Below are 23,962 nucleotides of genomic sequence, written 5' to 3'. Positions count from 1 at the left end.
GCCAGTTTGGTGGTTTTGTTAAGTAGTATTGAATCGCCGCGAATGAGAGCGTCCGGGAGACACGTCTCGAAGCGCCATTGGTCCGTCTGATATCAACCGTCCTTTCTTAAAAACGAATCGACGGAGGTGGCGCCCATCGAGTCTGTCTGCAACATGCCGCCAAAGACAAGTGGAAAAGCCGCCAAAAAGGCCGGAAAGGCCCAGAAGAACATCTCCAAGGGAGACAAAAAGAAGAAGCGGAGGAGGAAGGAGAGCTACGCAATTTACATCTACAAGGTGTTGAAGCAAGTTCACCCTGACACCGGCATCTCCAGCAAGGCGATGAGCATCATGAACAGCTTCGTCAACGACATCTTCGAGCGCATTGCCGCCGAAGCTTCCAGGCTCGCTCATTACAACAAGCGATCGACCATCACCAGCAGGGAGATCCAGACGGCCGTTCGGCTGCTCCTCCCCGGTGAACTGGCCAAGCACGCCGTCAGTGAAGGCACCAAGGCCGTGACTAAGTACACCAGCTCAAAGTAAACTCAAGGAAATAATTACCTTGCCGAAAAAGGCCCTTTTTAGGGCCAAAAATTGAATCTTGGAATTGGACGAACTTGTCTACCACCCCTCCGAAACGTACACTTACATAACCTAACGATATCTCAGCCTGCAAGCGAGAAGATTTTTGACCTTACGTATATATAAAAAAAAAAATGCTTTTAAGGTACGACCTTAACCAGCACGTAATTTACAAAAATAGGCTAAATTTCCAAATTTTTTAGTTTCTTTTGCTGAATAGGACTTTTAGAGTTACATTTGGACAAAATGCCACTGCAAAAAAATTACCTAAGACTTGGAACAATTATTGATTCGGCGCATTATTATTTTGGATGAACACATAAAATAAACTTGTATATTTAACAAAAATAACTTTCAGGTTTCTATTTCACAATTGTACGTTTGTTACTAGAGTATGGCAGTGAAAGGTACACACAGATTAATATCTGCATATACTCGGTTGGGTTACATTAGGTTAGGTTTTGTTAGGTCGTGATTTTATTTCATTTTTCGTGTTTTCCTTCATTTTACTTTCAAAATTACTTTAAGTTTTCTCCACGAGCAGGGAAAAAGGAAGAGTTTGGCAGTCACATTCATAATTTGCACTAAAAGGGCTCACTTAACTTCTATGAAAGGGTGAGAACTGGTACGCTCAACGAAGTGTGACATTTGGCGGGAACCGTTGCATTTGAAATCGGTTACTCCAAGAATTGATCTGAACGTTGTTTCCAGAGGGCGGCGGCATCGGGGGGGGGGGGGGTGGAACTTCAACTTACGATCCCGGACGATTAGCATTTTTTTGTTCAGTTAGGGGTGGGGTTCGAACGCCTACATGCCTCCATTCGGTATCATTACATGCTGACTACACAACGAAAGTGTACGCGAATTTTTGAAGAGGAACCAAAGTTGTCTTACGCAAGGTCCTTTTTCCAGGAATTTGTCTCGCGTTCGTCTGAACCCAGATCCTCTGGGAGGTTAGGTTACGTTGACATGGCAAAAAAAAAATGTTCATTCCATCCTATGCATTAATATTAGGGGTGTGCGGGATCCCGAAAAGTCGGGACCGGGGGGGGATCCTGTCCCGATCCCGACTTCGGGAAATGACTTCCCGACTCCCGACCAGTCGAGAAATACCGAATGGTCATTTTATCGTTAATTCGTTTGCTGCAAAAAGTAACGGTTATGTAACGGTCTGCTGCCAAAAGTAACGATTTCGTAACCGTCTGCTGCCAAAAGTAACGGTTTTGTAACCGTTCCCTGCTAAAACTAACAGTTTCGTAACCGTTTCGTAACAGTTTACTGCCAAAAGTAACCGTTTTGTAACAGTTTACTGACAAAAGTAACAGTTTCGTAACCGTTTGCTGCCAAAAGTAACCGTTCTGACCAGGACCTTCCCCACTTGCCTTCTGCTAAATTGTCCACTAGCGGGGACACTTTCACATCACTGCACTGATCGAGCATTCCCTTTCCGAAGGGAAAAGACGCGAGATTTGACATGCATCGGTTGAAACAGAACCTCGGTTTACGTGTCCTCGCCAACGAGTATGCGACATTTCCAATTCTTTATTCTGCGTGTGCACCCCCCCCCCCCCCGCCCCGGTGCGTTTCGGGCGAAATTGCCAACGGATCAGGGTTGCCGGGCCGGGACTATCCCTTTAGCGAACGCCTCCTTCCACGGCGATGGCATTTTGCAAAAAAATAAAAACGCCCAAAAAACACACTCCCTGCAACCGCCGGCACGTATCCTCGCCGAAAACTACCAACGCCGGGCTCTTCGGGGAGCGACGCGGCGGATCCGCCGGGCAGGCCAGCGCTCCCCGCCGGGATTATGGCGGCCGCCGGTAATAAGAACGCACCCTGCAACCCCGCAAGCCCCAAAAAACAGAAGAAAGTCGCCTTCCCCGATATTCATATATACTAATATACATTCTTCACTTACATTATTATTATTATTTGATGACAGGTATATTAAAAAAAAAAAAAAAAAAAAAAAAAAAAAAAGCGATTCTGCAAAAACTGTGGGTGATTGATTGGCTTCAATTCACAAATAAAAGGCCACTTTCAACCTTGAAAAACAAAAAGGATGCCAACAGCACCTGGTGTTCCCAGGCGGTCACCCATCCAAGTACTGACCAGGCCCGACGCTGCTTGACTTCGGTGATCGGACGAGAACCGGTATATTCAGCGTGGTATGGCCGTTGGCGAAAGATACTGCTTTCGGTAAGGTACATATAGTCCAACTTCTCGTTTTCGGGGAAATGTCTCGTCTCATGGGCACTGCCAAGAACGTGTAGAAGAAACATAACAAATAATTATACATTTCATTGTAGTCATAGTGAGAAATGTGCTTTAACACCCTTCCAGAGATGTGTGAACATAAAAGCTACAAGATAGAGAAGAAAATTTAGTGCAGTGAATAAAAGTGAATCTCATGACCAACCTTTTTGATTCCACACTATATACCCAGGACCTAACAACGAAAAAGTGATTGGGCTCGGTTAGTTCGTATGAACATTCCAGCCTGATCATTACCAGTGCGTAGTTATATATATATATATATATATATATATATAGCTATTTCCTATTTTTGTGCTATCTTCGGACAACTTCATCGAGTTCTCGAATACGCGCTATTCCCACAAACCAAAGTAGGCAACGGGCACCTCGACACAAACTATTACATTATTATTATTTATCGGCGGAGAGCAGGAAGGACCGCGCTAACTTTCGGTGCAAATGGCTGCTTTCGAATCGAACCACAGTCCTCATGCGATAGATTTTCGCCTATAAACGAAATTAAAGGCTATACATTGGAAGTAGGCCAGCTTCGTTCAAACACAGGCGTGTGCGACACACGCTACTTCGGAGATTGGCTTGAGAGGCCTGTCGTATGCTCAAGGCACCTGATTCTCAGCAAGAGAATAGGGGAAGGATTGAACTTCCATCTCCTCCGTGCAACCGACGCACCTTCTACCTTTTCTCAGAGAAAACTAAGGAAATCACGGGCATATGGAGGTCGCGCGTACACCTACGGTGAGTTTGACACGAAGGAAGCGAGGAACGTGGAAGTCGTGGGGACGGACTGCGGCACTTCACGGCTACTTCAAAGTTTCCGGAACGTACCCAACAACGAGGGATGCTGGTGCTCTCTAGCTCAGCACTGAAAAAATTAATCTTGGAAAGAGGAGGAAACACACTTACCGTTGTGGCAACTACAAACTTCAGTTTGCTTCGGCCCGCCTGAGAGCTGCTCTCGCTCCGGTCCGCGCTCCGAGAGAAAAGGGGGTCGAAACTCGGCGCGTGGATTCATTTTCGTTCCGAAAAGAGCGTAGATATGGCAGATACGGCATCAGCTCCCTCAGCCCCGACGGCGGCTTCGCCCAAGAAGTCCTCGAAGGCGAAAAAGCCGAGAACGGCTCCTTCCCATCCCAGGACATCCGAGATGGTGAACAACGCTATCAAGAACTTGAAGGAGCGCGGAGGCTCTTCCCTGCAGGCCATCAAGAAGTACATCACCCAGAACTACAAGGTCGACGCCGAGAAGCTCGCGCCCTTCATCAAGAAGTACCTGAGGAGCGCCGTGGCATCAGGTTCTTTGGTGCAAACCAAAGGAAAGGGTGCCTCCGGATCTTTCAAACTCAGCGCTTCGTCGCTGAAGGAGAAACCGGAAAGCGGGGCTGTTTCCAAGACCAAACGCTCGGCTCCCAAGGAGAAGAAACCGGCAAAGAAAGCTGCCCCGGCCAAGCGACCAAAGAAGACCGGCGAAAAGAAGAAGGCACCTGTTGCAAAGCCAAAGAAGTCTCCATCGAAAGTGAAAAAGGCAAAGACGCCCAAGAAACCAAAGGCGCCAAAGCCAAAGAAGGCTGCCAAGCCCAAGGCAGCAAAGAAGGCTGCACCAAAAAAGAAGTAAAATGGTTGAGCACGCAAGTGTTCCCCATAAAAAGGTCCTTCTGAGGACCATCAAAATTCTCCTGGAAGGAGCGAATTTGCACGATCACTCAATCTTATAACCTTTCTTTTCATCGGACACGGTGTCATCCTTTCCCTTCCATCCATGCATTTTCTTTTTTAAAAAAATGAAAGCAATACACTAGTCACATTATGTCGTCATAATTTGTTTGACTTCGTTTCCATCGATTCTATGAAATGAACTGCGAGTAAGAAATCGCTAACTGATATTAGATTTAAAGATTTAGCGAGAGCTTTATTATTAAAACTGAATATTCATGAAATATCGCCCAATTGCTTCGGCATTATTATTTTTTTAAATAACTTTTGGATAAACGCGAGGATAGGGATTGACAATAATAATAAAAATAAAGAGAGATACGACCAAAACGTACTTTCCAAGTAGGATTTGTGGTCCTCAAAAGGACCGATTGTTTGCCAAGGGCAGCGGGATGCGCTTAAGCACGCTCTCCACGAATGCGGCGGGCGAGCTGGATGTCCTTTGGCATGATAGTGACACGCTTAGCGTGGATGGCACACAAGTTGGTATCTTCGAAGAGACCGACGAGGTAAGCCTCGCTGGCCTCCTGGAGAGCCATGACTGCGGAACTCTGGAAGCGCAAGTCGGTCTTGAAATCTTGAGCGATCTCGCGGACGAGACGCTGGAAAGGAAGCTTCCTGATGAGCAACTCGGTGCTCTTCTGGTAGCGACGGATTTCTCGAAGAGCCACGGTACCTGGCCTGTACCTATGGGGCTTCTTCACTCCTCCGGTGGCGGGAGCGCTCTTCCTAGCTGCCTTTGTGGCGAGCTGCTTCCTTGGGGCCTTGCCTCCGGTGGATTTTCGTGCAGTTTGCTTAGTCCGGGCCATTGTCGCGTGCTTGTCCTAAGCGTTTCCGTTTCAAACAATCGCGCCAACCAAAAATCATGCCTTTATATGCTTTGCCCTGAAAGGTGCCGTGCATGCTCCTGATTCGTGAAATCAAACCGAAAAGCGGATTTCCCATTGGCTCCCGCCATTCTGCCCCCCTCTGTCGAAGGCGTACAAAACTGAGACGGCTCGCCGGGAAGGCTTCATTCTCATCTTTCGAATCCACGTACGTGCACTGCAGAAATGACAGGCAGAGGTAAAGGAGGAAAGGGACTCGGCAAAGGAGGTGCCAAGCGCCACCGTAAAGTTCTCCGAGACAACATCCAGGGTATCACCAAGCCCGCCATCCGCCGTCTTGCCCGGCGAGGAGGTGTGAAGCGAATCTCCGGTCTCATCTACGAAGAGACACGCGGCGTCCTCAAGGTGTTCTTGGAGAACGTTATCCGCGATGCCGTCACCTACACGGAGCACGCCAAGAGGAAAACCGTAACCGCCATGGACGTCGTGTACGCACTCAAACGTCAAGGCAGAACCTTGTACGGTTTCGGAGGTTAAGGGCTCTAGTTTGCCTGTCCTCCATCTTGAAAAATCGGCCCTTCTAAGGGCCACAAATCTTTTCTTTGAGGAAGGAAATGTCAGCTTTCAACTTTCCCCGAACCTTACCCCCTGATCCCAGCCTCGATTCGAACGATTTCTCTCGTCTCGAGTTCATAATGACATAAGAATGATTGAAATAATTGAGAATTCAACAAAAAATATTCACGCGAGGACTCTCAGCATTCGCTAGATGACTACCCACCCTTCGTTCGTCGTTTAGCAAAGCAAAAGAAATTTATGTGAAATTCAGATTGCTTCTGTCAAATTATAACATCAATTAATATAACTCAGGCGAACATATATATATATTTTTTATTATTATTATTTTCAGTGCAGCTTGACTCCACCGAAAACAAAACACACGTCATAATCTCTATGCTATCAAAATTTACAAGATGTATACGTACAGGTAAGCCACTATTCTCTGACATTATCGGAAATAGGCAAAAAACATTGAATCAACACAGGATTTGCATGCCAAGTCCTGATTAGACTACAGACTTCAAACTTGAAAACTTAAAAAAATGGAGTAGACAATGACCCTTTCCTAAGGTAATTGGTGGCCCTTACAAGGGCCGATTTGCTAGAAGCTGAGGGGGTAGGGTGTCAGCTTAAGCTTTCTTCTCGGTTTTCTTGGGAAGAAGGACCGCCTGGATGTTGGGCAGCACGCCACCCTGGGCGATCGTGACCCCAGAAAGGAGCTTGTTCAACTCCTCGTCGTTTCTGATGGCCAACTGCAAGTGACGGGGGATGATCCTGGTCTTCTTGTTATCGCGAGCAGCATTGCCGGCCAACTCCAAGACTTCGGCTGCCAAATATTCCATGACGGCGGCCAGGTAAACCGGTGCACCGGCACCGACACGTTCGGCATAATTGCCCTTTCGCAAAAGTCGGTGGATTCTGCCGACGGGGAACTGAAGTCCGGCTCGGCTGGAGCGAGACTTGCTCTTTCCCTTCACTTTTCCTCCCTTTCCGCGTCCAGACATGATGATCTCTTGCTATCGATACAACGTGAAAACACAAATTTTTGCCAGCCAGTTTGGTGGTTTTGTTAAGTAGTATTGAATCGCCGCGAATGAGAGCGTCCGGGAGACACGTCTCGAAGCGCCATTGGTCCGTCTGATATCAACCGTCCTTTCTTAAAAACGAATCGACGGAGGTGGCGCCCATCGAGTCTGTCTGCAACATGCCGCCAAAGACAAGTGGAAAAGCCGCCAAAAAGGCCGGAAAGGCCCAGAAGAACATCTCCAAGGGAGACAAAAAGAAGAAGCGGAGGAGGAAGGAGAGCTACGCAATTTACATCTACAAGGTGTTGAAGCAAGTTCACCCTGACACCGGCATCTCCAGCAAGGCGATGAGCATCATGAACAGCTTCGTCAACGACATCTTCGAGCGCATTGCCGCCGAAGCTTCCAGGCTCGCTCATTACAACAAGCGATCGACCATCACCAGCAGGGAGATCCAGACGGCCGTTCGGCTGCTCCTCCCCGGTGAACTGGCCAAGCACGCCGTCAGTGAAGGCACCAAGGCCGTGACTAAGTACACCAGCTCAAAGTAAACTCAAGGAAATAATTACCTTGCCGAAAAAGGCCCTTTTTAGGGCCAAAAATTGAATCTTGGAATTGGACGAACTTGTCTACCACCCCTCCGAAACGTACACTTACATAACCTAACGATATCTCAGCCTGCAAGCGAGAAGATTTTTGACCTTACGTATATATAAAAAAAAAAATGCTTTTAAGGTACGACCTTAACCAGCACGTAATTTACAAAAATAGGCTAAATTTCCAAATTTTTTAGTTTCTTTTGCTGAATAGGACTTTTAGAGTTACATTTGGACAAAATGCCACTGCAAAAAAATTACCTAAGACTTGGAACAATTATTGATTCGGCGCATTATTATTTTGGATGAACACATAAAATAAACTTGTATATTTAACAAAAATAACTTTCAGGTTTCTATTTCACAATTGTACGTTTGTTACTAGAGTATGGCAGTGAAAGGTACACACAGATTAATATCTGCATATACTCGGTTGGGTTACATTAGGTTAGGTTTTGTTAGGTCGTGATTTTATTTCATTTTTCGTGTTTTCCTTCATTTTACTTTCAAAATTACTTTAAGTTTTCTCCACGAGCAGGGAAAAAGGAAGAGTTTGGCAGTCACATTCATAATTTGCACTAAAAGGGCTCACTTAACTTCTATGAAAGGGTGAGAACTGGTACGCTCAACGAAGTGTGACATTTGGCGGGAACCGTTGCATTTGAAATCGGTTACTCCAAGAATTGATCTGAACGTTGTTTCCAGAGGGCGGCGGCATCGGGGGGGGGGGGGGTGGAACTTCAACTTACGATCCCGGACGATTAGCATTTTTTTGTTCAGTTAGGGGTGGGGTTCGAACGCCTACATGCCTCCATTCGGTATCATTACATGCTGACTACACAACGAAAGTGTACGCGAATTTTTGAAGAGGAACCAAAGTTGTCTTACGCAAGGTCCTTTTTCCAGGAATTTGTCTCGCGTTCGTCTGAACCCAGATCCTCTGGGAGGTTAGGTTACGTTGACATGGCAAAAAAAAAATGTTCATTCCATCCTATGCATTAATATTAGGGGTGTGCGGGATCCCGAAAAGTCGGGACCGGGGGGGGATCCTGTCCCGATCCCGACTTCGGGAAATGACTTCCCGACTCCCGACCAGTCGAGAAATACCGAATGGTCATTTTATCGTTAATTCGTTTGCTGCAAAAAGTAACGGTTATGTAACGGTCTGCTGCCAAAAGTAACGATTTCGTAACCGTCTGCTGCCAAAAGTAACGGTTTTGTAACCGTTCCCTGCTAAAACTAACAGTTTCGTAACCGTTTCGTAACAGTTTACTGCCAAAAGTAACCGTTTTGTAACAGTTTACTGACAAAAGTAACAGTTTCGTAACCGTTTGCTGCCAAAAGTAACCGTTCTGACCAGGACCTTCCCCACTTGCCTTCTGCTAAATTGTCCACTAGCGGGGACACTTTCACATCACTGCACTGATCGAGCATTCCCTTTCCGAAGGGAAAAGACGCGAGATTTGACATGCATCGGTTGAAACAGAACCTCGGTTTACGTGTCCTCGCCAACGAGTATGCGACATTTCCAATTCTTTATTCTGCGTGTGCACCCCCCCCCCCCCCGCCCCGGTGCGTTTCGGGCGAAATTGCCAACGGATCAGGGTTGCCGGGCCGGGACTATCCCTTTAGCGAACGCCTCCTTCCACGGCGATGGCATTTTGCAAAAAAATAAAAACGCCCAAAAAACACACTCCCTGCAACCGCCGGCACGTATCCTCGCCGAAAACTACCAACGCCGGGCTCTTCGGGGAGCCGGCCGCCGGTAATAAGAACGCACCCTGCAACCCCGCACGCCACAAAAAACAGAAGAACGTCGCCTTCCCCGATATTCATATATACTAATATACATTCTTCACTTATATTATTATTATTATTATTTGATGACATGTACATAAAAAAAAAAAAAAAAAAGCGATTGTGCAAAAACTGTGGGTGATTGATCGGCTTCGATTCACAAATAAAAGGCCACTATGAACCTTGAAAAAGAAAAAGGATGCCAACAGCACCTGGTGTTCCCAGGCGGTCACCCATCCAAGTACTGACCAGGCCCGACGCTGCTTGACTTCGGTGATCGGACGAGAACCGGTATATTCAGCGTGGTATGGCCGTTGGCGAAAGATACTGCTTTCGGTAAGGTACATATAGTCCAACTTCTCGTTTTCGGGGAAATGTCTCGTCTCGTGGGCACTGCCAAGAACGTGTAGAAGAAACATAACAAATAATTATACATTTCATTGTAGTCATAGTGAGAAATGTGCTTTAACACCCTTCGAGAGATGTGTGAACATAAAAGCTACAAGATAGGGAAGAAAATTTAGTGCAGTGAATAAAAGTGAATCTCATGACCAACCTTTTTGATTCCACACTATATACCCAGGACCTAACAACGAAAAAGTGATTGGGCTCGGTTAGTTCGTATGAACTTTCCAGCCTGATCATTACCAGTGCGTAGTTATATATATATATATATATATATATATATATATATATATATATAGTCTCTCCAGCCTAGCTATTTCCTATTTTTGTGCTATCTTCGGACAACTTCATCGAGTTCTCGAATACGCGCTATTCCCACAAACCAAAGTAGGCAACGGGCACCTCGACACAAACTATTACATTATTATTATTTATCGGCGGAGAGCAGGAAGGGCCGCGCTAACTTTCGGTGCAAATGGCTGCTTTCGAATCGAACCACAGTCCTCATGCGATAGATTTTCGCCTATAAACGAAATTAAAGGCTATACATTGGAAGTAGGCCAGCTTCGTTCAAACACAGGCGTGTGCGACACACGCTACTTCGGAGATTGGCTTGAGAGGCCTGTCGTATGCTCAAGGCACCTGATTCTCAGCAAGAGAATAGGGGAAGGATTGAACTTCCATCTCCTCCGTGCAACCGACGCACCTTCTACCTTTTCTCAGAGAAAACTAAGGAAATCACGGGCATATGGAGGTCGCGCGTACACCTACGGTGAGTTTGACACGAAGGAAGCGAGGAACGTGGAAGTCGTGGGGACGGACTGCGGCACTTCACGGCTACTTCAAAGTTTCCGGAACGTACCCAACAACGAGGGATGCTGGTGCTCTCTAGCTCAGCACTGAAAAAATTAATCTTGGAAAGAGGAGGAAACACACTTACCGTTGTGGCAACTACAAACTTCAGTTTGCTTCGGCCCGCCTGAGAGCTGCTCTCGCTCCGGTCCGCGCTCCGAGAGAAAAGGGGGTCGAAACCAAGCGCGGGGATTCATTTTCGTTCCGAAAAGAGCGTAGATATGGCAGATACGGCATCAGCTCCCTCAGCCCCGACGGCGGCTTCGCCCAAGAAGTCCTCGAAGGCGAAAAAGCCGAGAACGGCTCCTTCCCATCCCAGGACATCCGAGATGGTGAACAACGCTATCAAGAACTTGAAGGAGCGCGGAGGCTCTTCCCTGCAGGCCATCAAGAAGTACATCACCCAGAACTACAAGGTCGACGCCGAGAAGCTCGCGCCCTTCATCAAGAAGTACCTGAGGAGCGCCGTGGCATCAGGTTCTTTGGTGCAAACCAAAGGAAAGGGTGCCTCCGGATCTTTCAAGCTCAGCGCTTCGTCGCTGAAGGAGAAACCGGAAAGCGGGGCTGTTTCCAAGACCAAACGCTCGGCTCCCAAGGAGAAGAAACCGGCAAAGAAAGCTGCCCCGGCCAAGCGACCAAAGAAGACCGGCGAAAAGAAGAAGGCACCTGTTGCAAAGCCAAAGAAGTCTCCATCGAAAGTGAAAAAGGCAAAGACGCCCAAGAAACCAAAGGCGCCAAAGCCAAAGAAGGCTGCCAAGCCCAAGGCAGCAAAGAAGGCTGCACCAAAAAAGAAGTAAAATGGTTGAGCACGCAAGTGTTCCCCATAAAAAGGTCCTTCTGAGGACCATCAAAATTCTCCTGGAAGGAGCGAATTTGCACGATCACTCAATCTTATAACCTTTCTTTTCATCGGACACGGTGTCATCCTTTCCCTTCCATCCATGCATTTTTTTTTTAAAAAAATGTAAACCATGAAAGCAATACACTTGTCACATTATGTAGTCATAATTTGTTTGACTTCGTTTCCATCGATTCTATGAAATGAACTGCGAGCAAGAAACCGCTAACTGATATTAGATTTAAAGATTTAGCGAGAGCTTTTGACCCATATATTATTAAAACTGAATATTCATGAAATATCGCCCAATTGCTTCGGCGTTATTATTTTAAATAACTTTTGGATAAACGCGAGGATAGGGATTGACAATAATAATAAAAATAAAGAGAGATACGACCAAAACGTACTTTCCAAGTAGGATTTGTGGTCCTCAAAAGGACCGATTGTTTGCCAAGGGCAGCGGGATGCGCTTAAGCACGCTCTCCACGAATGCGGCGGGCGAGCTGGATGTCCTTTGGCATGATAGTGACACGCTTAGCGTGGATGGCACACAAGTTGGTATCTTCGAAGAGACCGACGAGGTAAGCCTCGCTGGCCTCCTGGAGAGCCATGACTGCGGAACTCTGGAAGCGCAAGTCGGTCTTGAAATCTTGAGCGATCTCGCGGACGAGACGCTGGAAAGGAAGCTTCCTGATGAGCAACTCGGTGCTCTTCTGGTAGCGACGGATTTCTCGAAGAGCCACGGTACCTGGCCTGTACCTATGGGGCTTCTTCACTCCTCCGGTGGCGGGAGCGCTCTTCCTAGCTGCCTTTGTGGCGAGCTGCTTCCTTGGGGCCTTGCCTCCGGTGGATTTTCGTGCAGTTTGCTTAGTCCGGGCCATTGTCGCGTGCTTGTCCTAAGCGTTTCCGTTTCAAACAATCGCGCCAACCAAAAATCATGCCTTTATATGCTTTGCCCTGAAAGGTGCCGTGCATGCTCCTGATTCGTGAAATCAAACCGAAAAGCGGATTTCCCATTGGCTCCCGCCATTCTGCCCCCCTCTGTCGAAGGCGTACAAAACTGAGCCGGCTCGCCGGGAAGGCTTCATTCTCATCTTTCGAATCCACGTACGTGCACTGCAGAAATGACAGGCAGAGGTAAAGGAGGAAAGGGACTCGGCAAAGGAGGTGCCAAGCGCCACCGTAAAGTTCTCCGAGACAACATCCAGGGTATCACCAAGCCCGCCATCCGCCGTCTTGCCCGGCGAGGAGGTGTGAAGCGAATCTCCGGTCTCATCTACGAAGAGACACGCGGCGTCCTCAAGGTGTTCTTGGAGAACGTTATCCGCGATGCCGTCACCTACACGGAGCACGCCAAGAGGAAAACCGTAACCGCCATGGACGTCGTGTACGCACTCAAACGTCAAGGCAGAACCTTGTACGGTTTCGGAGGTTAAGGGCTCTAATTTGCCTGTCCTCCATCTTGAAAAATCGGCCCTTCTAAGGGCCACAAATCTTTTCTTTGAGGAAGGAAATGTCAGCTTTCAACTTTCCCCGAACCTTACCCCCTGATCCCAGCCTCGATTCGAACGATTTCTCTCGTCTGGAGTTGATAATGACATAAGAATGATTGAAATAATTGAGAATTCAACAAAAAATATTCACGCGAGGACTCTCAGCATTCGCTAGATGACTATCCACCCCTCGTTGCTTCTTCGTTCGTCGTTTAGCAAAGCAAAAGGAATTTATGTGAAATTCAGATTGCTTCTGTCAAATTATAACATCAATTAATATAACTCAGGCGAACATATATATATTTTTTTATTATTATTATTTTCAGTGCAGCTTGACTCCACCGAAAACAAAACACACGTCATAATCTCTATGCTATCAAAATTTACAAGATGTATACGCACAGGTAAGCCACTATTCTCTGACATTATCGGAAATAGGCAAACAACATTGAATCAACACAGGATTTGCATGCCAAGTTACAAGTCCTGATTAGACTACAGACTTCAAACTTGAAAACTTAAAAAAATAGAGTAGACAATGACCCTTTCCTAAGGTAATTGGTGGCCCTTACAAGGGCCGATTTGCTAGAAGCTGAGGGGGTAGGGTGTCAGCTTAAGCTTTCTTCTCGGTTTTCTTGGGAAGAAGGACCGCCTGGATGTTGGGCAGCACGCCACCCTGGGCGATCGTGACCCCAGAAAGGAGCTTGTTCAACTCCTCGTCGTTTCTGATGGCCAACTGCAAGTGACGGGGGATGATCCTGGTCTTCTTGTTATCGCGAGCAGCATTGCCGGCCAACTCCAAGACTTCGGCGGCCAAATATTCCATGACGGCGGCCAGGTAAACCGGTGCACCGGCACCGACACGTTCGGCATAATTGCCCTTTCGCAAAAGTCGGTGGATTCTGCCGACGGGGAACTGAAGTCCGGCTCGGCTGGAGCGAGACTTGCTCTTTCCCTTCACTTTTCCTCCCTTTCCGCGTCCAGACATGATGATCTCTTGCTATCGATACAACGTGAAAACACAAATTTTTGCCAGCCAGTTTGGTGGTTTTGTTAAGTAGTGTTGAATCGCCGCGAATGAGAGCGTCCGGGAGACACGTCTCGAAGCGCCATTGGTCCGTCTGATATCAACCGTCCTTTCTTAAAAAGAATCGACGGTTTGGGCGCACATCTTTCGTCTTGTATCCTGTATGCTTGCTGAGCGTATAGGGTAGCCCTCACGGAGCGCGGACCGCGGAGAAAGCTGAGATCGAGAGATTTCGTCATGAACGAAAAACCGCCATTACAAGTCCAATTTGTGTTTCCTGTCAAGGGAAAAACTGACTCTAACACCATCACCGAGTCAAAACAGCCAATCCCTCCAATCGGAGGTGAAAATAGTACAAGAAACGATGTTGTCATGAAAGACAATACATCCCCGTCATCAAAAAGACACCTTTCGGACAGCAGTTCGTCTGACACGGATGGAGAAGAGATACCCAATACCGATGGTTTTCAATATCCAAAGAAAGTCTATAGAGGAAAGAGAAATCTACGCCAGGTAAATTTCGAAGATACCACTATCTTCCAGTCGCATGCTAATCTCAAGCACGTTGATGCAGTAGAAAATGAAATGGATACCACATCCAGAGATGGAGGGACACCCACCCCCCAAATCATCAAACCACCACCTGCATATCTATACGATGTGGAGAACAAATATACGACTTTGGCGCAAATTGTACATCATTTGAAGGAAAGACCTGTAATCAAGCACACAGCGGCATGTGTCACGATTCAATGTCAAACAGAAGAGGATTTTAACACCGTCAAATCCTACTGCGATGCCAATAAAATTCAGATGGCTTATGGACTGCCAAAGAAGGAGCGCCCCTTCAAAGCTGTAGTCAGAGGCCTACCGATTGACACCCCTCTTCAAGACATCCAAACAGAACTCACAAGAATGGGTTACTCCGTCAAACGCATTAGTCAACTCACAAAGAGAGGTCCAGCTCACTCTCGTAAACCAATTCCACTTTTCCTTGTCGTCTTGTCAAGAGAAGGAAAGTGGAAAGAAATTTCCAAGATGGAAAACTTTGGATATTACAAAATCTCCACAGAAGCATACCGCACCATTGTACTTTTGCAATGTTACCGATGCCAGAGGCTCGGACATTCATCTGAAACCTGCCAAGCATCTCCCCGATGCGTTAAATGCGCCGAAGATCATCTTTCCACGGCATGCACTAAGAAAGGAAACCAACATCCACCAGTCTGTGCTTTATGTAAAGGAGACCATCCAGCAAGTTACCAGGGATGCCCTGTCATTAAAGCGATGAAGGCTGCACGAACATCACAGCGCAAAGCTCATCAAACACCTGCTACAAACAAACAACCACCAAAAGATGCAGATTTTCGACCACTTCCATCACGCCGAGGACAAACCATCAAAGGCTTCCAAAAACGGGAAGAAAATCAACACCAACCAGAACAAGAACACTTTCCAGATTCTGACAATGAAGAAGAAGAGGCTAGCCTACCTCCAAGAGAGCGCACCCGTCCAAACAAGCCAAACAAGCCTTCAAATACACGTGAAGTTGCTCCAAAACCAACCAGCACCCCGACTCCCAGGAATGTGAAGGAGCGCGGCGGCCCATCCCTGCCGACCGAAATGAAGTACATCCCTTCACCTTCGGTGAAACTCCAAACACCTAAATTTCGACAATCGCAAGTTCCAGGACCAGCTCATCAGGAGGAGCGGATCCACCCCCAAGTCAAGCAGCCACCCGCACAGGGAGACATCGCACAAGATCTTCGTTCAGTCATTCAATACTTACAAAGTGATTTTTTCAAGAAATATCTTCCACTTATCAAAGAGGGCCTCAGACGCGTAGCTGCAGCGCCAGAAGGACCAGGGAAGCTAACAGTCATTGTTGAAGTGCTATTGGAACTCCTCACTAATGGCGGCCAATAGACAAACAACTCTACACCGACAGATCACCATGAGCGCATGGAATGCAAATGGTCTTTGGAGACAACGACTTTTACTTAAAAATTTTCTTCAAGAAAGACATTTGGACATAATACTCATCAATGAGACCCACTTAGACAACAAGAAGCAGCTAAAATTCCCAAATTACCATTTATATCGACAGGATAGAACTACGGGACCAAAAGGGGGACTTATCATTCTCGTCAAGTCTGACATACCTTCACAGCAAGTACAGATTAACAATCTTCAACGCCTAGAAGCAATAGCAGTGGAAATCTTTACACCACAATCAAGTTTCATCGCTGTAACAGGATATCTCCAACCACCAGCACATATCGAGGAAGCTGATTTCCGAATCATTTTAGGACTAGGACCCAAAATATTACTTGGGGGAGATCTTAACTCCAAACACGGGGACTGGCACTCCAGACATCCCAACCCAGCTGGAAGGGCCTTACATCAGCTGGCCGGCAGATTGGGTTTCACCGTCCAAGCGCCTCGCGATCCAACGCACTATCCACCGATTGGCCAACCAGATGTGTTAGATGTGGTAATAACAAAAGGACTATCTCTGGCAGCTGAACCTTTCGTCATAAACGCCATGGACTCAGATCACGATCCCATCTGTTTTCATTTAGATCACGATCTCTTAACATGCCACTTCTCTCCCAAGAAGATTCTGACAGTAGACTGGGACGAATATAGAAGAACTTTAAATGAAAATATTAATCTTCGAGTCCATATGCGCACACCGCCTGAAATTGAACAAGCTGTCCATCAAATTACGGCTAATATTTTAACTGCCAAAAGAAATTCTACCACTTTTCGTACACCAGCCGAACATCTTGCTGTAGCAGATCCGCACCTCAACATCTTACTAAAAGTTAAACGATGGGCACGTAGACGCTTCCAAACTACCAGAATTCCACACTTCCGGCTACTTTACAACAAGATGATGAGAAAGATCAGAAACCATATTACCAGGGAAACAACCCACAAGTGGGACACCATCTTGACGGAAGCAGCTCCTCACCCCAGCGGATTCTGGAGAATCTCAAAAAAGCTGCAGGGAAAAACAACAGTGACATCCAACCCGGTGCTACACACAGCAAGAGGAATGACTTTTCAACCAAAACAACAAGCTGAAGAATTCGCCAACATCTATGAACAGCAAATGGCACCAAACGCTTGGCCGTACGATGATGACGTCATCGAAGAAGTCGAGGCATGGGCCGAGGAATTCTTTCAGCCTGGCCACATACCTTTTCCAATGCCACCGCCGGAGCTTTTTACGCCCAGAAAAGTCGCGGAAGCTTTCTCTAGAACACCAGCCAAACGAGCATCAGGGGTCGACAAGATATCTCCTGCAGACCTGCGCCAGGGCACCCGCAAGATGGTCGTTTTCATTACCCGCATCTATAACGCCATATTATGCACTTCGTACTTCCCCACCCAGTGGAAGTTAGCAACAGTCTGCCCTATTCCAAAAGGAGGGAAATCTCGTCTCTTCCCAGTCAATTACCGTCCCATCAGTCTCCTCAGCCACATAGGAAAAGCTTTCGAACGTCTCATCAAGGACAGACTGAATGATTATGCACTGCAACACCATCTCATCCCTGATGCCCAACATGGTTTTCGCCCTCGACACAGCACGGTCACCCAGCTGATGAGAGTGGTGGATGCCACAACTGTCAACTTCAACCGCCGAGCCTACACTCTGGGAGTATTTTTAGACATCGAAAAAGCCTTCGATAGAGTGTGGCACGACGGATTGCTATACAAACTACACCGGCAGGGCATTCCAGAGAGGGACCTGAGACTTCTACACTCCTTTCTTCAACATCGCCTCTTAGTGGTCACTTTCAATGGAGCTACTTCAACACCAAGGCCCATAACAGCTGGGGTCCCACAAGGATCGATACTCTCGCCTCTGCTATATGCACTATACACAGCAGACATGCCAACTTCACACACGGCCATGACAGCTGTCTACGCCGATGACACAGCTATTTTCACCAGCAGCGTCAATGCATTGTACTGCGAGATATATATGCAACGATACCTCCAGGAATATGAAGATTGGACGACGAGATGGAGAATTAAAGTCAATGCAGAAAAGAGCACTGCAGTTCTTTTCACAAGAAGGAAAAAGATTTTTCGTCCACGGCTAAGAATAAACCAACGCACAATCCCCCTTGAGAACTCTGCTAGGTACCTCGGTGTCATACTGGATAAGGGGCTCACTTTCAAACGACATATCTGGAATGTTGCTAACAAAGGAACTCAAAGAATGGGCAGTCTATATCCACTCCTACGAAGTCAAATACTCCCACTTCGTACCAAGATAACATTATACAAGCTCGTCATCCGTACCTTCATCACTTATGCATGCATAGTATGGGGACATGCAGCACACTCTAACCTCCGCAGACTACAAGCAGTTCAAAGCAGAACACTCAGGATCATCTACGGAGCCGACCGGTTCACCAGCAACATCCAAATCCACGACGACCTCGATATGGAAACCTTGTTCGATTTCATGTTGAGGGAGAAAACAAAATTCTGGGCAGCCCAACCGCATCATCAGAACCCAACAATCAACTTTATTGGACAGGTCCCACTGGCCAGAAGAACATATCGGACGCCAAGACTGCAATAACAGCCATACTTCAATGTAAAGCAGCGTTAGGCCTGGTCACAAAATGGATGGGTGACCAAGATTTCAGATGTAAAGCGGTGCTGCCTCTGGTCAGCAATTGGATGGGTGACCGCGATCTTCGAAGTCAAGCGGCACTGAGCCGGGTCACTAGTTGGATGGGTGACCGCGCTCTCCGAAGACAAGCAGTGCTACGCCTGGTCACTTTTTGGATGGGTGACCGTTTCATCAGAGAAATCCTATTCTTCATCAGGCAATCTGACAATTCGTCTAGACCTTCAAGATCTTCAAGAACTTCAAGTTTTAAATCCAATTTTAACCCAATTACTCCAGCATTAAGCATCCTCTTACCTGATTTTCTTCATCTCAAGAGCCCCTCACCTACTATCACATACACCTGTTCCAACCTCCTTCAGGGGCATTACCTTACCTTATTTTAGTCAATCCCTTCGCAGCACACCTGCTGCCACCTTTCAAAAATGATCATTCTCTCTAAGTAACCCCGTACCTAGACAGAAGCCAAATTTCTTATCCTTTAACCATGTTAATCCTTACACTTGCGACAGTGGCAAGTGACATTTACCTGACAAATGACTAACTACTTATGACATGAAGACATTACGATTTACGTTTCACGACTACAAGAAGGCAAAGTCTAACGACTGGAACTTCCCAGCATAGCAACCGCCAAGATCCACGATGGACGATGGACGATGGCGCACATCGAGTCTGTCTGCAACATGCCGCCAAAGACAAGTGGAAAAGCCGCCAAAAAGGCCGGAAAGGCCCAGAAGAACATCTCCAAGGGAGACAAAAAGAAGAAGCGGAGGAGGAAGGAGAGCTACGCAATTTACATCTACAAGGTGTTGAAGCAAGTTCACCCTGACACCGGCATCTCCAGCAAGGCGATGAGCATCATGAACAGCTTCGTCAACGACATCTTCGAGCGCATTGCCGCCGAAGCTTCCAGGCTCGCTCATTACAACAAGCGATCGACCATCACCAGCAGGGAGATCCAGACGGCCGTCCGGCTGCTCCTCCCCGGTGAACTGGCCAAGCACGCCGTCAGTGAAGGCACCAAGGCCGTGACTAAGTACACCAGCTCAAAGTAAACTCAAGGAAATAGTTACCTTGCCGAAAAAGGCCCTTTTTAGGGCCAAAAATTGAATCTTGGAATTGGACGAACTTGTCTACCACCCCTCCGAAACGTACACTTACATAACCTAACGATATCTCAGCCTGCAAGCGAAAAGATTTTTGACCTTACGTATATAAAAAAAATGCTTTTAAGGTACGAATGAATGTTAATGTCAACCAGCACGTAATTTACAAAAATAGGCTAAATTTCCAAATTTTTTAGTTTCTTTTGCTGAATAGGACTTTTAGAGTTACATTTGGACAAAATGCCTCTGCAAAAAAATAACCTAAGACTTGGAACAATTGATTCGGCGCATTATTATTTTGGATGAACACATAAAATAAACTTGTATATTTAACAAAAATAACTTTCACGTTTCTATTTTACAATTGTACGTTTGTTACTAGAGTATGGCAGTGAAAGGTACACACAGATTAATATCTGCATATACTCGGTTGGGTTACATTAGGTTAGGTTTTGTTAGGTCGTGATTTTATTTCATTTTTCGTGTTTTCCTTCATTTTACTTTCAAAATTACTTTAAGTTTTCTCCACGAGCAGGGAAAAAGGAAGAGTTTGGCAGTCACATTCATAATTTGCACTAAAAGGGCTCACTTAACTTCTATGAAAGGGTGAGAACTGGTACGCTCAACGAACTGTGACATTTGGCGGGAACCGTTGCATTAGAAATCGGTTACTCCAAGAATTGATCTGAACGTTGTTTCCGGAGGGCGGCGGCATCGGGGGGGGGGGGGGGTGGAACTTCAACTTACGATCCCGGAAGATTAGCATTTTTTTGTTCAGTTAGGGGTGTGGTTCGAACGCCTACATGCCTCCATTCGGTATCATTACATGCTGACTACACAACGAAAGTGTACGCGAATTTTTGAAGAGGAACCAAAGTTGTCTTAGGCAAGGTCCTTTTTCCAGGAATTTGTCTCGCGTTCGTCTGAACCCAGATCCTCTGGGAGGTTAGGTTACGTTGGCATGGCAAAAAAAAAATGTTCATTCCATCCTATGCATTAATATTAGGGGTGTGCGGGATCCCGAAAAGTCGGGACCGGGGGGGGATCCTGTCCCGATCCCGACTTCGGGAAATGACTTCCCGACTCCCGACCAGTCGAGAAATACCGAATGGTCATTTTATCGTTAATTCGTTTCCTGCAAAAAGTAACGGTTATGTAACGGTCTGCTGCCAAAAGTAACGATTTCGTAACCGTCTGCTGCCAAAAGTAACGGTTTTGTAACCGTTCCCTGCTAAAACTAACCGTTTACTGCCAAAAGTAACCGTTTTGTAACCGTTTACTGCCAAAAGTAACCGTTTTGTAACAGTTTACTGCCAAAAGTAACCGTTTTGTAACAGTTTACTGACAAAAGTAACAGTTTCGTAACCGTTTGCTGCCAAAAGTAACCGTTCCGACCAGGACCTTCCCCACTTGCCTTCTGCTAAATTGTCCACTAGCGGGGACACTTTCACATCACTGCACTGATCGAGCATTCCCTTTCCGAAGGGAAAAGACGCGAGATTTGACATGCATCGGTTGAAACAGAACCTCGGTTTACGTGTCCTCGCCAACGAGTATGCGACATTTCCAATTCTTTATTCTGCGTGTGCACCCCCCCCCCCCCCGGTGCGTTTCGGGCGAAATTGCCAACGGATCAGGGTTGCCGGGCCGGGACTATCCCTTTAGCGAACGCCTCCTTCCACGGCGATGGCATTTTGCAAAAAAATAAAAACGCCCAAAAAACACACTCCCTGCAACCGCCGGCACGTATCCTCGCCGAAAACTACCAACGCCGGCCTCTTCGGGGAGCGACGCGGCGGATCCGCCGGGCAGGCCAGCGCTCCCCGCCGGGATTATGGCGGCCGCCGGTAATAAGAACGCACCCTGCAACCCCGCACGCCACAAAAAACAGAAGAACGTCGCCTTCCCCGATATTCATATATACTAATATACATTCTTCACTTATATTATTATTATTATTATTTGATGACATGTACATAAAAAAAAAAAAAAAAAAGCGATTGTGCAAAAACTGTGGGTGATTGATCGGCTTCGATTCACAAATAAAAGGCCACTATGAACCTTGAAAAAGAAAAAGGATGCCAACAGCACCTGGTGTTCCCAGGCGGTCACCCATCCAAGTACTGACCAGGCCCGACGCTGCTTGACTTCGGTGATCGGACGAGAACCGGTATATTCAGCGTGGTATGGCCGTTGGCGAAAGATACTGCTTTCGGTAAGGTACATATAGTCCAACTTCTCGTTTTCGGGGAAATGTCTCGTCTCGTGGGCACTGCCAAGAACGTGTAGAAGAAACATAACAAATAATTATACATTTCATTGTAGTCATAGTGAGAAATGTGCTTTAACACCCTTCGAGAGATGTGTGAACATAAAAGCTACAAGATAGGGAAGAAAATTTAGTGCAGTGAATAAAAGTGAATCTCATGACCAACCTTTTTGATTCCACACTATATACCCAGGACCTAACAACGAAAAAGTGATTGGGCTCGGTTAGTTCGTATGAACTTTCCAGCCTGATCATTACCAGTGCGTAGTTATATATATATATATATATATATATATATATATATATATATATATAGTCTCTCCAGCCTAGCTATTTCCTATTTTTGTGCTATCTTCGGACAACTTCATCGAGTTCTCGAATACGCGCTATTCCCACAAACCAAAGTAGGCAACGGGCACCTCGACACAAACTATTACATTATTATTATTTATCGGCGGAGAGCAGGAAGGGCCGCGCTAACTTTCGGTGCAAATGGCTGCTTTCGAATCGAACCACAGTCCTCATGCGATAGATTTTCGCCTATAAACGAAATTAAAGGCTATACATTGGAAGTAGGCCAGCTTCGTTCAAACACAGGCGTGTGCGACACACGCTACTTCGGAGATTGGCTTGAGAGGCCTGTCGTATGCTCAAGGCACCTGATTCTCAGCAAGAGAATAGGGGAAGGATTGAACTTCCATCTCCTCCGTGCAACCGACGCACCTTCTACCTTTTCTCAGAGAAAACTAAGGAAATCACGGGCATATGGAGGTCGCGCGTACACCTACGGTGAGTTTGACACGAAGGAAGCGAGGAACGTGGAAGTCGTGGGGACGGACTGCGGCACTTCACGGCTACTTCAAAGTTTCCGGAACGTACCCAACAACGAGGGATGCTGGTGCTCTCTAGCTCAGCACTGAAAAAATTAATCTTGGAAAGAGGAGGAAACACACTTACCGTTGTGGCAACTACAAACTTCAGTTTGCTTCGGCCCGCCTGAGAGCTGCTCTCGCTCCGGTCCGCGCTCCGAGAGAAAAGGGGGTCGAAACCAAGCGCGGGGATTCATTTTCGTTCCGAAAAGAGCGTAGATATGGCAGATACGGCATCAGCTCCCTCAGCCCCGACGGCGGCTTCGCCCAAGAAGTCCTCGAAGGCGAAAAAGCCGAGAACGGCTCCTTCCCATCCCAGGACATCCGAGATGGTGAACAACGCTATCAAGAACTTGAAGGAGCGCGGAGGCTCTTCCCTGCAGGCCATCAAGAAGTACATCACCCAGAACTACAAGGTCGACGCCGAGAAGCTCGCGCCCTTCATCAAGAAGTACCTGAGGAGCGCCGTGGCATCAGGTTCTTTGGTGCAAACCAAAGGAAAGGGTGCCTCCGGATCTTTCAAGCTCAGCGCTTCGTCGCTGAAGGAGAAACCGGAAAGCGGGGCTGTTTCCAAGACCAAACGCTCGGCTCCCAAGGAGAAGAAACCGGCAAAGAAAGCTGCCCCGGCCAAGCGACCAAAGAAGACCGGCGAAAAGAAGAAGGCACCTGTTGCAAAGCCAAAGAAGTCTCCATCGAAAGTGAAAAAGGCAAAGACGCCCAAGAAACCAAAGGCGCCAAAGCCAAAGAAGGCTGCCAAGCCCAAGGCAGCAAAGAAGGCTGCACCAAAAAAGAAGTAAAATGGTTGAGCACGCAAGTGTTCCCCATAAAAAGGTCCTTCTGAGGACCATCAAAATTCTCCTGGAAGGAGCGAATTTGCACGATCACTCAATCTTATAACCTTTCTTTTCATCGGACACGGTGTCATCCTTTCCCTTCCATCCATGCATTTTTTTTTTAAAAAAATGTAAACCATGAAAGCAATACACTTGTCACATTATGTAGTCATAATTTGTTTGACTTCGTTTCCATCGATTCTATGAAATGAACTGCGAGCAAGAAACCGCTAACTGATATTAGATTTAAAGATTT

At 46.8% G+C, this 23,962-nt stretch overlaps 9 protein-coding genes, 3 non-coding genes and 3 pseudogenes across 12 annotated transcripts; 8 read left to right on the top strand and 7 right to left on the bottom strand.

Annotated features, from left to right (window-relative positions):
* The first annotated feature begins 153 nt into the window (after positions 1–153).
* On the top strand, positions 154–525 carry LOC145992575 (histone H2B). The gene has a single exon (XM_083128930.1). The coding sequence runs from the start codon at positions 154–156 to the stop codon at positions 523–525; it is 372 nt and encodes a 123-aa protein (XP_082985056.1).
* Positions 526–2,627: 2,102 nt separating this feature from the next.
* On the bottom strand, positions 2,628–2,746 carry LOC145993034 (5S ribosomal RNA). The gene has a single exon (XR_014442246.1). It is a non-coding gene; the product is annotated as a 5S ribosomal RNA (ribosomal RNA).
* A 1,128-nt stretch (positions 2,747–3,874) lies between these two features.
* LOC145992864 (histone H1 pseudogene) lies at positions 3,875–4,453 on the top strand (annotated as a pseudogene).
* A 496-nt stretch (positions 4,454–4,949) lies between these two features.
* LOC145992863 (histone H3) lies at positions 4,950–5,360 on the bottom strand. Its single transcript, XM_083129245.1, has one exon. It carries the CDS (start codon positions 5,358–5,360, stop codon positions 4,950–4,952), a length of 411 nt encoding a protein of 136 aa, XP_082985371.1.
* Positions 5,361–5,603: 243 nt separating this feature from the next.
* Positions 5,604–5,915, top strand: LOC145992862 (histone H4). The gene has a single exon (XM_083129244.1). It carries the CDS (start codon positions 5,604–5,606, stop codon positions 5,913–5,915), a length of 312 nt encoding a protein of 103 aa, XP_082985370.1.
* A 653-nt stretch (positions 5,916–6,568) lies between these two features.
* Positions 6,569–6,943, bottom strand: LOC145992861 (histone H2A). Its single transcript, XM_083129243.1, has one exon. The coding sequence runs from the start codon at positions 6,941–6,943 to the stop codon at positions 6,569–6,571; it is 375 nt and encodes a 124-aa protein (XP_082985369.1).
* A 200-nt stretch (positions 6,944–7,143) lies between these two features.
* On the top strand, positions 7,144–7,515 carry LOC145992574 (histone H2B). The gene has a single exon (XM_083128929.1). The coding sequence runs from the start codon at positions 7,144–7,146 to the stop codon at positions 7,513–7,515; it is 372 nt and encodes a 123-aa protein (XP_082985055.1).
* Positions 7,516–9,557: 2,042 nt separating this feature from the next.
* LOC145993033 (5S ribosomal RNA) lies at positions 9,558–9,676 on the bottom strand. Its single transcript, XR_014442245.1, has one exon. It is a non-coding gene; the product is annotated as a 5S ribosomal RNA (ribosomal RNA).
* Positions 9,677–10,823: 1,147 nt separating this feature from the next.
* Positions 10,824–11,411, top strand: LOC145992860 (histone H1 pseudogene; annotated as a pseudogene).
* Positions 11,412–11,922: 511 nt separating this feature from the next.
* On the bottom strand, positions 11,923–12,339 carry LOC145992573 (histone H3). The gene has a single exon (XM_083128928.1). The coding sequence runs from the start codon at positions 12,331–12,333 to the stop codon at positions 11,923–11,925; it is 411 nt and encodes a 136-aa protein (XP_082985054.1). The 5' UTR covers positions 12,334–12,339.
* A 237-nt stretch (positions 12,340–12,576) lies between these two features.
* LOC145991972 (histone H4) lies at positions 12,577–12,888 on the top strand. The gene has a single exon (XM_083127964.1). The coding sequence runs from the start codon at positions 12,577–12,579 to the stop codon at positions 12,886–12,888; it is 312 nt and encodes a 103-aa protein (XP_082984090.1).
* Positions 12,889–13,558: 670 nt separating this feature from the next.
* On the bottom strand, positions 13,559–13,933 carry LOC145991969 (histone H2A). Its single transcript, XM_083127961.1, has one exon. The coding sequence runs from the start codon at positions 13,931–13,933 to the stop codon at positions 13,559–13,561; it is 375 nt and encodes a 124-aa protein (XP_082984087.1).
* A 5,379-nt stretch (positions 13,934–19,312) lies between these two features.
* On the top strand, positions 19,313–19,684 carry LOC145991970 (histone H2B). Its single transcript, XM_083127962.1, has one exon. The coding sequence runs from the start codon at positions 19,313–19,315 to the stop codon at positions 19,682–19,684; it is 372 nt and encodes a 123-aa protein (XP_082984088.1).
* A 2,130-nt stretch (positions 19,685–21,814) lies between these two features.
* On the bottom strand, positions 21,815–21,933 carry LOC145993032 (5S ribosomal RNA). The gene has a single exon (XR_014442244.1). It is a non-coding gene; the product is annotated as a 5S ribosomal RNA (ribosomal RNA).
* A 1,149-nt stretch (positions 21,934–23,082) lies between these two features.
* LOC145992859 (histone H1 pseudogene) lies at positions 23,083–23,670 on the top strand (annotated as a pseudogene).
* Positions 23,671–23,962: the final 292 nt, after the last annotated feature.

This window comes from Lepisma saccharinum, chromosome 9 (genome assembly GCF_977018435.1).
Source record: "Lepisma saccharinum chromosome 9, izLepSacc3.1, whole genome shotgun sequence".
NCBI lineage: Eukaryota > Metazoa > Arthropoda > Insecta > Zygentoma > Lepismatidae > Lepisma > Lepisma saccharinum.
This window is presented reverse-complemented; position numbering and strand designations above follow the sequence as displayed.